General features: G+C 32.3%; 3 protein-coding genes across 3 annotated transcripts; all 3 read left to right on the top strand.

Moving 5' to 3' along the window:
• Positions 1-2,926: 2,926 nt before the first annotated feature.
• On the top strand, positions 2,927-6,258 carry LOC127241275 (receptor-like cytoplasmic kinase 176). The gene is made up of 6 exons (XM_051260211.1): positions 2,927-3,281; positions 3,870-4,189; positions 4,275-4,410; positions 4,491-4,633; positions 4,729-4,852; positions 5,563-6,258. Exons 1-6 carry the CDS (start codon positions 3,215-3,217, stop codon positions 5,985-5,987), a joined length of 1,215 nt encoding a protein of 404 aa, XP_051116168.1. The 5' UTR covers positions 2,927-3,214; the 3' UTR covers positions 5,988-6,258.
• Positions 6,259-6,525: 267 nt separating this feature from the next.
• On the top strand, positions 6,526-8,970 carry LOC127241276 (uncharacterized). The gene is made up of 3 exons (XM_051260212.1): positions 6,526-6,773; positions 7,356-7,543; positions 8,444-8,970. Exons 1-3 carry the CDS (start codon positions 6,586-6,588, stop codon positions 8,653-8,655), a joined length of 588 nt encoding a protein of 195 aa, XP_051116169.1. The 5' UTR covers positions 6,526-6,585; the 3' UTR covers positions 8,656-8,970.
• Positions 8,971-9,812: 842 nt separating this feature from the next.
• LOC127241274 (uncharacterized) lies at positions 9,813-12,975 on the top strand. Its single transcript, XM_051260210.1, has 9 exons — positions 9,813-9,940; positions 10,031-10,156; positions 10,950-11,223; positions 11,305-11,713; positions 11,794-11,893; positions 11,971-12,030; positions 12,127-12,210; positions 12,349-12,459; positions 12,533-12,975. Exons 1-9 carry the CDS (start codon positions 9,863-9,865, stop codon positions 12,839-12,841), a joined length of 1,551 nt encoding a protein of 516 aa, XP_051116167.1. The 5' UTR covers positions 9,813-9,862; the 3' UTR covers positions 12,842-12,975.
• The last annotated feature ends 4,573 nt before the right edge of the window (positions 12,976-17,548 follow it).

Raw genomic sequence — 17,548 nt, 5'->3', positions numbered from 1 at the left:
GTAAAAAAAAATATATTTTGAATTTAGAATGAAATAATATATTTTTTTTCATAAAATAAATTTAATTTTTATAAACAAATATGACATTATAAGTATAATTACATGTAAAAATGAATGCAAGTTTGGTTGTTAATTTTAATTTTTAATTTTATTATATTAAAAAAAAAAGCATAAAAAGTACAATTAAATTATAAAAAAGACGGACTAAATATCCAAAATTTATAATATAATAACGTAAAGTGGACCATAAATATTAAATTATGGTTTGAACATAGAACTTGGCGTGATTGCCGATTGATTCATAAACAATTAATTACTAATATTTTATATATTATTGGTTCTAGAAACTTAAAATTAAACAAATAAAGGAAGTCAAAATACATGTCACCAGAAACCAAATAAAATTAATTAAGTATATATATATATATTTAATTTTTTGTGGCTCGTACTTTGGTGATCAGATATGACTAATAATAAAATCATTGAGAATATTTAAAAGTATTTTTTCGTGTCACTTTCTGCCCAAAATTTTGTTGATGATATCAACAAAACTATTTATTTAATAAACTTATAAGGCTTTCAAGTAACATAATTTAATTTAAAATGAATTATTAATATTTTAATGGAAATAAGGAATGGTCAAATGAAAAGCTTTCACTGTCTCATCTTTTTTTTTTTTTTCACTTTTTAGAGTGTCCCAAAATTTAATATCGAATCGTTTCGTATCACTTCACGAGATGTACAAGCTGTGCAACTTTTGGGTTATGTTTTTGTTGATCTTTTAAATTAAAAAATTAATATATTTCTTTTCAATTTATTTTTACAAATAATTTAAATTTAAATTTTATTTTAAATTACAATCAAGTAAATTTTATGATTTCATTTCAATCTTTTATGATGGCTTTTTGTTTTTTTTTTTATTAAATTTTTACTAATAAGAGGGTGTTTGTTTGGGGCGTTTGAAATTTGAGTTGAGATATGAATAGTAAAAATTTTGAATTTGAATAATTGTATGATGTGATATAAATAGGTGTTAATGTGATGTTTTCAATGTAAAATTGATTTTTAGTATAATATAAAAAATAAAAAATAAGTGTTTGATTTGATATTTTTGGGAAAAAAAAATTGGAATGAACAGTAGATTTAAAATCCAATCTCCCAAACAAACACACCCTTAAATAAACTCTAGGCCCTTCAATTCTTTTATAAAATATTAATCAAATGTTTGAATATAAATTTTAAATTAAATTTTTACGATCCAAATCAAAAAAACATTTTTTTAGGTAAAGGATTTGTTTAGACAAAAGTTTTTGAAATTTTGAAAATTTGAAAGAAAATAAATAAATAAAAAATTAATATTTGATTTGATGTTTTATAAAAAAAATATGTATTTGAAAATTTAAAAATATATTAGATAAACAAAACATAGTGTTCATATTTTTTTATAAAAAATACTCCATCAGTCCATTTACAAGGGTTACATTTACTTTGAGTAGTTAAAAGCAATGTAACGACATTTTTTTTGCCCTTATTTTTTATGTAAAAGTAATGATGTAATATAAAATAAGGGTATTTGTGAAAAAAAATAGAGTATTTAATGAAATGTAAACTTTGTAATTGAACGTCTCAAAATAGAAACACGTAAACTTTGTAAGCAGACGGAGGGAATATTATATATTTCTATCTTATAAAATATCATGTCAATCTAAGTATCTAAAATAAAATTTAAGTTGGTGTTTTGTTCTTTTGTTTTTCTATTATTTCAAATCCATTTTTCACACTATTTGGCCTACATATTTTCCATTGAAAATAGTCTTTCCGGTCCGGAACAATTCACGTTTCTTGTTTGTTCTGGGGTTTGGATTTTAAGTTGGGATTTAAACAGTAAAAATTTTAAATTTGAATAGTTGTATGATGTGATATAAATAAGTGTTGATGTGATGTTTTGAATGTAAAATTAATTTTTTTTAGTATAATATAAAAATAAAAAATATGTGTTGATTTGATTTTTTTTTTGTAGAAAAAATTGGATGAATAATATAAATCCAATCCAATCCCCAAACAAAAATGATGATATTTGAAATAAAACTTTTAATAAGTTAATTATAATAAATTATAATATTATATTATTTCATTATATAAAATATTATATATAAAAAATACTATTTTAACCAAATATTAAAGCAAAATTTTAAATTCAAATAAAAATCAAATACAAACCTAAAAAATATCCTCTTTGAATTTGTTTAGTTGTTTTTATCTTTTCTTTTTCTTACAAATTTCTAATATTCATTTAAAATAAATTGATTTTCTTTTTTTTCATACTAATTCATTGTGAGTAATAATACACATCATACATTTACTGTTAAAACAACATAATATATATAACTAGTTAGAAAATACATATATTTATATTTTGAGACAAAGTAAATATTTTATTAAATATTTATTTTATAAATATTTATACTTTATATTACATTATTATTTTTTATACTAAAAATATAATAACAAAAATATTATTACACTATTTTTAACTATCAATTATAATTAAAATATTATTATAAAATAAATTTATACTATGTACTTGGACCGGATGAATATATAATTAATATAGATTGTAATAAAAAATGAGTAAACAAATTTTGGAGGCGAGTGTGTGAAACTGGAACAAGATCAAGAGCGAATCCGGACCGTTAGAAAATCTCGATGCAGATCCAACGGCCGAGGCAGAAGCAGATGAATCATAAGTGGGTCCCAAATGGGAGGAAGAAAGAAAAAAGATAAAAAATATCAGAATAGATATAATGAAAAAGAAGCAGAAGACGACCACTGTGTTGTCTGCTTCCCACTCCCACCATTCACATTTACTACCCCCAACGCCCCCCCCACCCCCCAATACATACATACATGCATACATACACCTCTCTGTATCTAATGCTCTCGTCCGTACATGAATCAACTTGCTGCTGCTGTTGTGGAGGAGAAGTCAACCTTACCCACCCTTGTTGCTGTGGTAGTCTTCACCCAGCAAAATTGCAGACAAATTTTTCGAAGCTTCTCGTGAAGAAGCTATCCTTACCTCTCTCTCCCTATCTCTATCTATGATCAGATTTCTGAGTCTTCTTAAATAGACCGGATCGATCGATCGCTCAGACATTTCTCCTCTTTTGTTTGGTCGATTAATTTGTTCTAGGGTTTGGGGATTGATTGATTCATGGGTATTTGCTGCAGCGTTCGAATTAGGGCGCACCACAGTCCTCGTCGTGACGGTGATGGCGATGGTCAGCGAACTAACTAACCAACTCTCTAATTCTATTCGATTTTTGGTTTGATTGGATTTGTTTAGGGTTTTGAGCAAATTGGGGATTTCTTCTTCTTGTGTTCACATTGTTCGTGTTTCAGTTGTGGATATTGAGTTTCTCTGGATGATTCTGTTCTCGATTGTTCTTAATTTGGTGTGATACATATATGTATATATATATTGTGATTTTGAGTCGGAGGACTGAAAATTTGGAAGATGATCCTGTAGTTTGTGTTTTTGGTTGTATCAGATATGGTTGCAGATTCACATTTGATTATGTATGAGATGCTGTGTAGTTTCTTGTTGTTCAATCAATGGAGGAATTCGATTTTGATTTCAATTTCGACTTCGATATCAATATCCAGTCGAATTTTGTAGAGATAGAGATTATGTAGAGAAGCATTTTCTCGTATGATTTTGAATAGAAAATAGATTTTTGGTATAGCGTTTTCAAACTGTTGATGAATAGTGCAAAAGAAACCGTAGTGATTATAAGATAAGTTGTAGTTGATTATCATCCTAGTGTTCTTATGTATTGTGGTAAAGATTTTCCAAGTCGATACTGCAGGAACGAGTTCAAGGTTTGCGAGTATCGACGGAAGGGATTTGAGCAGCCGGCGTTCATCCTCGTCGTCTGTTCCCCTGACTCCGAGGAACGAGGCCGACATTTTGGATTCGAGTAATTTGAAGAGCTTTGGATTCAATGATCTGAAAACAGCCACGCGAAACTTCCGGCCGGACAGTGTGTTAGGTGAAGGTGGTTTCGGGTGCGTCTTCAAGGGATGGATCGACGAGAATTCGTTCAAAGCTGCCAAGCCCGGCACGGGGATGGTAATTGCGGTGAAAAGATTGAACCAGGAAAGTTTCCAGGGGCACAAGGAATGGTTGGTAAGCGCGGCTGAGTCGATTTAACAGTGTTTCTTGAATTACCATATTGTTTGTCGGTGATTTACCGCGTCGTATTGAATTTCAGACGGAAATTAACTATCTGGGGCAGCTTTACCATCCTAATCTCGTCAAATTGGTCGGGTATTGCTTGGAGGACGAACACCGGCTTCTTGTTTACGAGTTCATGCCTCGCGGAAGTTTGGAGAATCATCTGTTCAGGAGTAAGTTTTCCATTGTCGATCACAATATCGAATTTATATATGTGTATCTATTCGGTTAAATGATCGAACTGAATTATCAGGAGCATCGTATGTACAGCCGTTGTCTTGGAACCTACGGATGAAGATTGCTCTCGATGCGGCAAAAGGACTTGCATACCTTCACGGCCCTGGAGCCAAAGTTATTTACCGCGATTTCAAAACCTCCAACGTACTGCTCGACTCGGTGAGGAAAACAGTTCGGAAATTCCATATGTTACACCGCGTTTTAAGTATATCGTTTACACGAGTATTTTGACGCACTTTCCTTGTTGTCGGCAGCATTTCAATGCAAAGCTTTCGGATTTCGGGCTGGCTAAGGACGGCCCTGTCGACGGTAAAAGCCATGTGTCGACTAGAATAATGGGCACCTACGGTTACGCAGCTCCCGAATATATGGCCACAGGTATACACAAATTTTCGGAACATATATATATAGTTCGACCAAAATGGCATTGGCAGAATTTGAACTAGCAACCCCTTACGGGATGGTTATTAACGAGTCGAACCGAGCTGTGCTTTTTATGTTTGAGTTCAGCTTGTGTTTGTTTGTTAAAAGATTTGAAATTTATATTTAAACTCGGCTCGAACTTGAGCTCGGTCATGAACATTAGGAGTGGCTACGGTTCGGTTATTTGCAATTACGCAGTTATTTGAAATCCGAACTAAACCGAACAAATATCTGAAATTGCAAACCGTATCCGAACCGAAAATTTGATTCCGGTTAACTGAAAATATTTGCAAATAATTCGAAACAAATCAAATATAATTATTAATATAAAATATAATAATATAAATATCTAAATATATTTCGGTTAACCGAATCGAAAAAAATATAAAAAATTGAAATCGAACCGAACCGAACCTATGTCAAATATGCAATATTTGTTTTCGAACTGAACTTGTTTGGTTAACCGAAAATTCGATAAGTTCGGTTCATCGGTTCGGCGGTTCAGTTTGGTTTTTTCGTCCACCCCTAATGAACACGAGTTAAAATTTGTGTTTGTTTTTCACTCGTTTATCATACCGAAGCTAAACTCGCGAACAGTTCGTTTGCTTTATAGTTCTATCGGAGTCTCTTCTAATCTAATCATCTATTCGAACTTTTCTTTGAAGGTCATCTGACGGCGAGAAGCGACGTGTACAGCTACGGCGTCGTCCTCCTCGAGATGCTGACTGGGCGACGGGTGCTCGACAAGAACCGTCCCCACGGGGAGCAAAACTTGATCGAGTGGGCACGGCCGTTGCTCGCGAGCAAACGGAAAGTGCTGAGAGTAATGGACTCGCGGATAGAAGGGCAGTACACGCCGAATGGCGCGCTGCGCGCCGCCACGCTGGCGGTCAGATGTCTCGCCTTAGAGCCGAAGCACAGGCCAACGATGAACGAGGTTGTTAAGGTGCTCGAACAACTACAGGAGACGGGGAGCGTCAAAATTGAAGAAGCTGCCCAGAGGCAGCGGGGCGGAGATTCCGGCAGGAAAGGCATGTCTTATCCGAGACCAGCGGCGGCGGCGTCTCCGGCGCCGGCGACGGCTGCTTGAGTGGGGCATGAAGTGGCCGGAGTTGGTGTTGTGAGAGTTTTTACTTTCTTTTGCCACCACCATTGGATAGAATTAGAGAGAGACATATATATATATATATATATATATGTATTTAGGGATATGTACAGTGGAGAGTAGATCTTGTGTTGTAATTGTCTGTTTGTTCTCGCATCTTCGGTTTGGCTGTCCGAAAATGCTGCAAGGACTGTCCAGTCCAGATAATTTCTAATTCTGAAAGTCTTGTTATTCAATAACAGATATTTTAATTTCATATATAATTTTGGAAATTTTAATATAATAATATATATATCTTTTTTATAAGTCATTATATTAAATATAAGTATATTTTTTTACAAAATCATTAATTTTAATATGGTATTTGACAAAAAAATATCTAATATAATACTTTTTGAAAATAAAATTACTGTTAATGAACAATATTTGGAACGCGACTAGTACTACTGAGAATTTTGTTAATAGTAATAAATAAGTCGGTTATATTATTGGACAACTCAAATATAAATAAATAATAAATAAAATAGTTCACGAGAAATGTGATCCCCTCTCGAGTCTCAACTAACCGGAGTTCAAATTAGGTATGGTGGGGCGGAGGGTGCTCTCGCTGCTGCGGACCAGAGCAGCAGCTTCGACGCCGGCGGCGGCGGCGGATGAGGTTAGAACGATGTCGTTTGGTCGGAAAATAATGTCAGGCGCGCTTATTTGCCTGACAGGAGGCGTGGCGTTGAGCGCGATCGATGATCTGTTGATTTACCATCGATGCAGCAGGTAATTGATTTTATTATATATGGCCGTGGCTTTATCAGATTTCCTCCTTGTGTTGTGTGTTGGGGACAGAGATGGATGGTTATTTCGATTTTAGGGTTTATGCTACTGGATTTATGTGTTTCTTCTTCATTTTTTTATTCTGTTGATGATTGAATCGACAGATTGTGCTGGTGGTTTCGATTCCTCTGGTTTTTGAACTTGTTAAGGGATTGGAGTTATAGCAGTCCGTTTTGAATTGACAGTAAGTACTATAAGGAATCACTGTGAGGTTTTCTAAGTTCAAATTTCTGCCGCACCATCCATTTATGGGATAGAACTGTTCATGTTTGATAAAATGGAAGTAAGTTGGAAATTTCCTATTTTTCTCATGCTTGATAGAGATAATATATGCAGGGATCGAATTCTGAATTCAGAACTGATTTGCATAACAAAAAGGCGAAAGCCATGGAAAGAAAATCCTTTCTCATATAACCTTTTTTTGTTGTTTTATTTGATGAAATTGAAGTGTTACTAAAAACTTCTTGTGATGTTATGATGCTAAAGTATTTTATTGTCATTAACTCGTCTGCTTTGCTGCTGCAGCAAGGCCATGGAGAGAGCTGTTAATGACAAAAGGATAATTGAAGCGATTGGAGAACCTATTGTAAAGGGCCCTTGGTATAGCGCGGCGCTTGCAGTCACTCACAAGCACCAATCTGCTTCGTGCTCGTTTCCTGTTTCGGGGCCAAGAGGCTCTGGGATGTTTCGGCTGAAAGCAGTACACAATGGAGGTTAGTTCTATTTTTTGTACTGAAAATTTGCGCCTTCAAAAGACCATTGCAATTTAGTCTTTTCATCTTATTCAGTCTTGCCCTGTTAGACCACTATGAGTCACTTGGGGGGGGGGGGGGGGGTGGCGGCGGTTATTATAATTCAGCACAGTGCTAGTAACACACCAGTGAATGAAAGCTAACATACGATTTATGTTAACATAATACAAATGTAGTGTAATACACTCGAAGTTGGTTGGTGCTAAACTAACTTTTGTCAGGCCATCTGAGATTGAATAGTAACTAAAATGGATTGAATATGCTGCTCATGTCAACAATGTGCATATTCTTTTTCGTGAACTCTACTAAAAGAACTATAGAGTTAAATGTGTTTATTCTAGAGTAATTTGAGAATGGATGACTTTTGGGAAGTCTCCCAGTGTGCGCGTGAGCGAGGACATAAGCGCGCCGGAAGGATTAGTGTTGATCTGTAGGACCAGTTTACGATCTCGACACACTTGACTTTGTAGGGTTTGCGGGCCGGGATTTCACATATAGCCTATGAACTGACATCATATGGCAATTATCCACACGACACATACTATCATTAATTTCGGCACTAGAAATATGTCTATACAACACTCTCTATAAATATGAATTGTTAGCACATGATATTGTATGTCTATCTTTCATGCGCTAGATAGGCAAATAAGTGACTTGGGGAGTGTTTGTTAGTGTTCTGGGGGGGGTTTGAATTTGAAATTTTTTAAAGGAAAATAGATTTTGGATATGATGTTTTGAGGTGTTGAAAATAAGTACGACGCACCCTAATTTCTCCATATGTTTTGGATTGCATTTTCTAGATTTGAGGTTGTTTTTTCGGCTCAGTTGCTTTATTAAGTTTGCATTGTCTTGAAACAGATGGTAGTTGGCTTTCGTTTCTACGTCCAATGGACTGGGAAATTCTCATTTTGGATGCGCTGGTTCATGTCCCGGAGAACGACAAGAAGCAACAAACATTCCGGATAAGTGTTGCGGATAATGCCACCGCTCCTCTGGCATGCCAGGCATGCACACGTTGCGAGACTCAACAATCTCCAAGTGTAGGAAAAAACCAACTTCAGACTAGTTAGCATAAGCCAATCGAACAAAGGTTGTCCGAGACCTGTTGGCCACAGTCTCACGACTTTCATACGCCATGGGGCCCTATTCTTTGGCCAACATAATATGTTGGAGAATAAATGAAACCAATGAGGAGTTTTGAACTCTCAGCAGTTTTCCATGTTACAGAGTAATAATAATGATTCTTGTCTTGTGGTTTTGAGTGGCTCTACTTACTTCTTCGAACGTAGTGTTACAATGTGGGTTTTGTAGCCTTGTTAATGTAGTCGTGAAATGACAGAACAAATTTGAAACTTGTTTGTAGAGAAATTAGTTTTTTTTTGTTATCATTATTATTATGACGTGGGAATTCGCACCAGTCCACGTTCACACCACCACACATCTCTTAACAGAGTGTTTGGAGTTTGATTTTATTAGCCATGGAGTTTAGTGAATGTTGTTATTACAACCGTAGTTGATATATAAATGGCTGACAAATGTAGAGTATTATAAGTGCGTTCCATAAAAGTTTAGTAGAAATAGTGTATTTCTACAACATATATAATTTTCTTTGGTATTTTGACAACTTTTAATGTGATTTAATAAATTTAATGCACCATGTATTCCTATTCCCACAATGCATTCCAACAAAAATTTAGTTTTTTTAAGTTTAGGAGGAGCTGGTCTAAGTAGTTTGGAAGTGAATTGGTATGGTGGCTTAGCATGTGCGACAAAAAAAATTAGTTTAACATCTATGTATACTCTTAAATCAAACTTATTATGCATAAAAAAAAAATAAAACTTTTAAAAATATCAAAATGCATTATGCATACAAGTGTACAACAACCTTCTAATGGACACATATGGCTAATGGCATTCCTTTGACATCTACAGATATTTTGTCAACTGTTTAAAATAAACTCGTCCTAAGTGTCAAACCCGTGACAAAATTCGAGTAGTTGACATTTACGTATCTTGTTTATAATAGAAAGGGGAAAATAGAGAAAAAAGAAGAGGTGGACAGTTGAGGCTCTGTTGATTTTATTCCCTAAGAACAGTTGAATGGTGTTAAAACTAATCATGGGGTTCACGTCCATCGCCTCTCAGGCTTTTCAACTCTCTCACGTTCTTCCCCTCGCTATTTATTTATTCATTCATATCTCTCACACAACACAACCTCTACCCTCTGTAGCTATCTCTCTAATCGTATCCCCAAGAATTTTCTTATATGATTTTACTATGAAATTCGAGGACTTATTGCAGCAACACCGCCTGCCAAGTGAAGAAAAACAGACCAAACTTCTACTTCAAGAGCAGGTCCTAAACCCCTCCTACTCTCCATTCTTTACTTTAAAACCTTAAAAGCTCGACAAACCATCGAAATTTCGATCATATATCCTGCTGCAGGTTGAAAGACTGCAGCAAGAATTGGAGGGGGAGCTTCAGCTCAACAGGGTTCTACAATGTGCTGTCAAAGGTCCGGTCGGATGCTGCGAATCCTGCTCGTGTCTATCCCCATTGCTTCCTTTCAAGGTTGTTCTTTTACACAATTCGCCATCATCTAAATGATTAAGCTAATTGGAAAATAGACTGTTTACATATTGTGACACCCGGCTCGTAACCCATGCAAAGCCAGGTGTGTCGGGATTGTAGATTTACCCCACACGTTAACACGAATTCTTCCAGCACGCTTATGTCCTCACTTACGCGTACCCTAGAGACTTCCCAGGGCAACCATCCTTAAATTACTATAGAGCAAGCAAGCACGCACTAGAGTTCTTTCAATAGGTCTCCCGGAAAAGAATGTGGATATTGTTAATATGAGTAGTCTATTCAATTCATTTAACCTTAATCAACTTTGGATGACCTAAGACCGGCTCATCCATAAGATGTGTGATACCCCAGAGTTGGGCCTTTGCTTAGCCAACTTCTGTGTATAGATGAGCCGGTCTTAGGTCATCGAAAGTTAATTAGAGGTTAAATAGATTGAATAGATATCCAAAGTTTGATTAGAGGTTAAATAGATTTAATAGACTACTCATGTCAACAATCAATGTGTACAATCCTTTTTGGGAGTTCTACTTAAAAAACTCTAGTGTGCTTGCTTTAGAGTAATTTGAGAATGGGTAACCCTCGAGATACTTTCCAGGATGCGCGTGAGTGAGGACAGAAGCGCCTTCAAAGGATTTGTATTACCTGTGAGACTAGTTTAAAATCTCGACATGTCCGGCTTTGCGTGACTTGCGGACTGAAGTGTCACACATATTATATCGAGAGAATCTTTCTTGAGGCTGAGGGTTTGGGCTAATGATCAAATCTATTGCAGGTACAAGTGCTTCTAGCAGAACTATCTGCAGTTGAAGAAGAGATAGAATGGATGGAGAGTAAGATTAATGACCTCAAGCTATGTATCTACAAAGAGAAGAAAAAGACGAGAGAATCATCGGAAGTGCCACAACCAATGCGAAGACAGCTAAGGAAGTTGGCGTCTAGACGGCCGGGGCAGATTTGTGACGATCACTGTGAAATTGCTCGGGACAGAAGAGCCTCGATAGGCTCTTCGATCGAGCTTCAAAGCACCACTTTTCAAGGAAAATATGGTATGCACCTAAAGTTTTTGTTTAGATTTCTCTATGTTTTTAGTTATCTAAAGCTATGGTGTCTTTTAACTCTACGAACAGAAGAGGAAACAAGATGCACGAAAAGTCGAACAATCTGCACTCCACAGGACATGAAAAATGACTATTTGAATCCTAATAAGGTATCGGTGGAACTCATCAAGTGCTTGATAGGCATATTTATGAAATTGAACGAAGCATCGTGTAAAGGCAAAGGAAGCACTAACCTTACGAAGCATACGGTTACCTGTATGAACTCCGGCTTGGTGTCTAAAGCTGCATTCAGCTGCAGGACGCCGGTGTTTCCAGTTAATCACGGTGTCGCATCTCATCTTGATCCATATGATATATTGCCTGAGCCTGAAGTAAGCGTCAGAGACGTTGGAGCGTACAAGAATTTTATACAGATCACAAGGAGCACGCTGGATTCAAGGCGCCTTTCTGAATGTCTTCCTGCGATGCAGCGGCTGAGGTAAGTAAGTGCTGTAATTTTTTCAGAGTTTTATGCGAATCGTTGCGAAAAAAATTATTTCTAAGTGGCTTTTTCGACAGGGGATTGATGCAGAAACTCAGTAAAGTAAACTTGAATTACTTTACACACAAGCAGAAGTTGGCTTTCTGGATCAATGTTTATAACACCTCCATTATGAACGTATGAAATGCATTTTTTCAGTAATTCTTTCCATATAGAAATGGAAACCATATCTAAACAGTTTACCTCGATTCCAGGCATTTTTGCAGCATGGATTGAATTCCATTCAGGAGAAGATACCTGCAATCGTGAAAGAGGTAATTATATCAATCATAAGAACAATTTTTAAGCAGTAACGGGCTTATAATATCAGAAAAAAAACCAAAAACGTATCGCTATGTTGTTGTTTTCAGGCTGCTATCAATGTTGGTGGAATCGTGCTTAAAGCTTCCACTATAGAGCACTTTATTCTTCGGCATCCAGCTGAAGTTAAACTTGTGAGTAAAGACCTGAATTACTCAGTGATAGGCTTCTGCAACGAATGTTCGATGTTGCCATTACTTTTAAGCATAATTGTAGAATAAAAACGGATGAAAATTTTCCTTCAATCAATCATATGCAAAGTTAAACTACAGGATCAGTTAGCCGATGAAGAGGAAATGCGTCTGTCGCAAGCTTGTGGACTCGACTATCCAGAGCCGAACGTCGTGTTCGGTCTCTGCCGAGGCAGCTGGTCGTCGCCGGCGGTGAGTTCACCATGGAAACATTAATTATGTAATTCATAACCGCAGCAGCTAACAAACCAACACTTAATTACAGTTAAGGTTTTACACGGCGGATGAAGTCATGAACGAATTAGAGAAAGCGAAAGCAGAGTACCTGGAAGCTTCGGTTGGAATCACGAACAGGAAGAAGATTCTGGTGCCGAAGCTTGTGCACTGGCACATGAAAGACTTCGCGGACGATGTGGAGTCGCTTCTGGAATGGATCTACAGCCAATTACCTTATAAGAGCTCTCTGAAGAGATCGATGATGGAATGCCTGAACGGAGAATCTCAATCGCCGTCGCGCAAACTCGTCGAAATTCAGCCGTACGCTTCCCAATTCCGGTACCTAATTGCAATTTAAATAAGAAGAGGATGTCACGCGTCCGCGGCAGCCATTTCATGCTGTTGAACTGATTTTGAGGTTTTTTGGGTCGTTTGGTTGTATTCTATTAATAATCAAAATTTTGAATGGAAATTTATTTAGGGTATGTTTGTTTGGGGATTAGACTATTCATGCTATTTTTTTTAAAAAAATATCAAATTAAATATCTATTTTTTATTTTTTATATTATATTAAAAATTAATTTTATATTTAAAATATTACATCAAGAACTATTTATATCATATTTAAAACATCACATCAATAATTATTTACATCATACAATAAGTAAACGAAACTTTTTAAAATGAGACGAAAATAGTATTATTATTATTTTTTTTTAATAACATAAGCACTAGGTGACAAGTTCATCTACACAATGAAGAATCTCTTAAGACATGTACAATGGATGTTTATTGAAATAGCTTCAATGATGATACGTAGCCTATTTAGTCCGTGAGGTCACGAGCTTTTTAGCTAACAACCGCGACTTCTCATGTTATAATAAAATAAAATATTATACATATATTTTTTAAAAAATATTTTTTTCATCCACGGATAAAATATCATTTACTTTTGGCATAGTATTTAAAAAATAATAGTATTTTAATTATAATTGATAGTTAATAGTAGTATAATGACATTTATGCTCTTGTTTTTTGGCATAAAAGTAACGATGTGATGTAAAGTAAGGATATTTGTGGAAAAAATGAAGTATTTAATGAAATATTTACTTTGTAATTGAGCGTCCCAAAATAGAAATGTGTATTAACCATATTAGTATTGTATGATATAAAGCTAATGACATTTGTGTAATATATTATAAATTGAAAGAGTATTTGTAATATTAGGTAGATAGTACAATTACTAAAAAAGAAAATAGACACTTTGTTATGGGACGGACTAAAATGGATAAATGGTTAAAGAACGAAGGAAGTATAACATACCATTTCAAGTCAATTTTGGATCACAACAAAACATATGCTCTATTTGTTCAATTGAAAGGTTGTCATTTTTATTTTTGTCCGTCCAAAACAAGGTTATTATTTTTTAATTTAATTTAGTAATTTTACTACCTATCTAACATAATAAATATCCTTCAAATTTACAATATATTACACAAATTTATTACTTTTATATTACATAATACCAATAAGGGTAGTTTTGTCTTTTTATTAAAATCTAATATAATACTAAATTCAAAAATTTATGTACAAAAGTAAAAAGCATTTCAATGAGACGGGGGAAGTATATATATATTAATCAAACAATTTTGTTAACACTTTTTTTTTTTTGTTATTATAATAAAAATAATAATAAATTTGTTCACATGAATTGATTTTTTGTGTGTGACATAGAGAACTGTGGTAAAGTAATATTTTGCATTAAATTGTTGGCTTTTTATAAATGGATAATGTATATATTAAATTAATGTAGATGTATATTTCTATTTTTTTAATAATATTTATAAGAAATTATTCTATTAAAAAATATGGGTGAGACTCAATATACACACTCACTTACACAATATATATATATATGTATATATTTATTCATTTATAAAAAATAAATAATTTAATACAAGTATTATTTTTAAAATTACAAATATAATTTTTTATGTGTAACATAAAAAAATATCTCAATTTTTTTTTTTTTAAAAAAACACTACATTAACACACTCATTATAATAAAATGACGAAATTGTTTATAATTCACATGTGGTTTGAAAAGTTTGTATCATACTACCTTATAATTTAAAAATAATGTGACACTCTCTCATATTTTAAAAAGTATTGCACAAAATTTCTTTAAAAATTACATGAAACTCTTTATATTTTTTCAAATAGTATACATAGCATAAATTTTTTTAATTATAGAGAAGAATTGTGCATAATTTTCAAATTATAAGTGAGTTATAAATATTTTTGCCTAATAAATACATTGAATTAATACTCTGTATATTATATTTGTCCACTTTATAAAAAAATATATTTTTTGAACGGAGTTTAATAAATATTATATTTTAATAATAATTTATAAGAATTTTTTATGTAAAAATTATTTTACTTTTATGATGTTTAAAATTATTGTGAGTATATTGATGTAAATAAATACAAAAGTGAATATGTTTGTAATATGCAATAGATTTCATATTTATAAAATTAAAATATAAATTATTTTTGTTTGGACAATGAAAATCAGCAAAATATATACTTAGGGTGTGTTTGTTTGGGGATTCCTAAATTATACTTTCTCAATCCCAAATATCATGCAACATTTGTGTTTGGCACGAGAATTTAGGTGGGGAGTATTAAGTATAGTAATTTGAGATAATTTAGATATTAAATGATGTGATTGGAGAGAGAAATGATTATTTGTTTTTTTATGTGAGTGATGTGATGAGATAAAGTGAAGTGTATATTAATATATATATAAAAATATTATTAATTATTTCTAAATTTAAAAATGTTGCAGTGAGTTTAGGACAAACAAAAAATAAAATATTGTAGGGTGTTTGGGACGGAGGGAATACTATTCATAAAAAAACAATTTCTCTAAAAATATCAAATCAAATACATATTTTTTATTTTTATATTATACTAAAAATTAATTTTTTGCATTCAGAATATCACATAAATGCGTATTTATATCACATCATGCTTAAATCCCAACTCAAAATCTAAATCCCAAACAAACACACCCTTAGTAAAAGAACGGAGGAAGAATATGATTGGTCTTTCCTCTTGATCATCTTAAAATATTAATTATTATATAAATATATTATAAATTAAAATATATATATAAAAATACTTATATTAGTCTCTTATAATAATAAAAAAAATACAATAATATTTGTAAAGTAAATTATTTAAATATAATGATAATTTTAATATTAAAAATAACACAAAAGGTAATGATAATTTTTTTTTTTTTTTTTTATGTGACGTAGATAGTATATATATATATATATATTAAATTCATTGGCTATGTTAAATGTTTATGGATAAAATAATTAGAAATAATTATTGAATTATATAAAAATAATTTGAACTAAGTATAAAATCTTTTAAATTGAATATTATACAGATGAAGTTTCTGATTTAGCATTAACTTTTGTTGATTACGCCCAATTGGTATCAACTCGTTACTACATACAAATTAGTAACTTGAATAAATAATATACTAATTATTACAAAATAGTAATTGAATTAAATAAGTTACTAATATTCGATGCAATTAAATAATAAAAGAACTTTCTAATTTTGAAGGGTTCGTTTGATTGTATTTTCTAACATTTTATATTTATTTTTACCTTAAATTTAAAATAATATTATTTTTCTTACGGTGAAAAGTATTTATTTATTATTATTTTTACAGCGGATTAATAAATAACAAAATTTTATTAACTAGTATAAATATTTAAAACAATTTTGTTTTTATAAGTACAAATTAAAAAAAAATTACAAAAATAAAAAATATTTTGATATTTATATCGTAACTAATTTAATTATAATAAAAAAATTGATACTTTTGATTAATAATAATAATAATATTAAATTGAGATGAAGAAAATAATACTATTATATTAATAAATGAGATTATATAATAAAGTAAAATCAATAATATAGATTTACTTATAATGTAATACTATACCTAGTATCTTGTTAAATAGTGGTAATAGTGGGACAATTTGTAGTAATTTGTTTTATTTTATTTCTTTATGTTAAATGTGATAATTGTGCAATATAAAAAAATATTTCATTCGTCCCGCATTGGATGTATGGGTCAATGTAGAAACAAAAATTTAAATAAATATAATTAGTAGATAATTAAGAATATATTGGTGAAAATAATTATTCTATAACATAAATAATTAAAGTGTATAATCATTTTCCAAAAAATGAAAGTCACATGGATTGTGAGACGGAGGACATGATAGGTGAGACGGATGGAGTAATATTTATATTAAATTTTTAATTCTTTTAGTAAATAAAAATATATAATAGTATTATGTTAATATATTATATATATTTTATTTTTTAAATAATATTTGCATAGGGTAAACTGTTTTTTTAGTTTCGTAACTATTATCATTTTACTCTCTTATCGCAAATTCGTCTAATAAGTTTCGATGTTTTAGTCATCCAGTACCGGAGACACCCGCGTGGCTCGCCGGAATCCACGTGTCCACCAGGTGTCCCGCCAGGTTACACTTGGCGGACACTTGGATTTTATATTTTTTTAATTTTTTTTCAATTGGACCAAATAAAAAGATTAAAAAAGCAAATAAAAAATTAAAATAAATTTTTTAAAAATAAAAAATAAAAAAAAATAAAATCCACGTGTCCGCCACGTCAGCAACACCTGACACATGCCCTCCGAGCCACGCGGGCGTCTCCGGCGCCGGAGGACTAAAACAAGCGAAATTTTTTCACTTATGAGACTAGTTTGTGTCTTATTTTTCTATTTTCATCAGTTCCAAAACAATTGTCTTTGTTTCCTTATTTAGTAATCGTGATCCCACTTTATAACAAAATTATTCATACTTTTTCAAACTACCCCTAATTATTACTCTAACTTATTTTTAAAATCATTCAGAAAATAAAGATATTTTATGTTTTTACCTTCTATTTTATACCTACTTTCAATTAAATATTATTATTCTTTAATTTTTGTCCACTCTCAATA

This window comes from Andrographis paniculata, unplaced genomic scaffold, assembly GCF_009805555.1.
Source record: "Andrographis paniculata isolate CXL003 unplaced genomic scaffold, ASM980555v1 Contig82END, whole genome shotgun sequence".
NCBI classification, from domain to species: Eukaryota; Viridiplantae; Streptophyta; class Magnoliopsida; order Lamiales; family Acanthaceae; genus Andrographis; species Andrographis paniculata.
The sequence above is the reverse complement of the archived record's forward strand: the minus strand, read 5'-3'. Positions and strand labels throughout refer to the sequence as shown.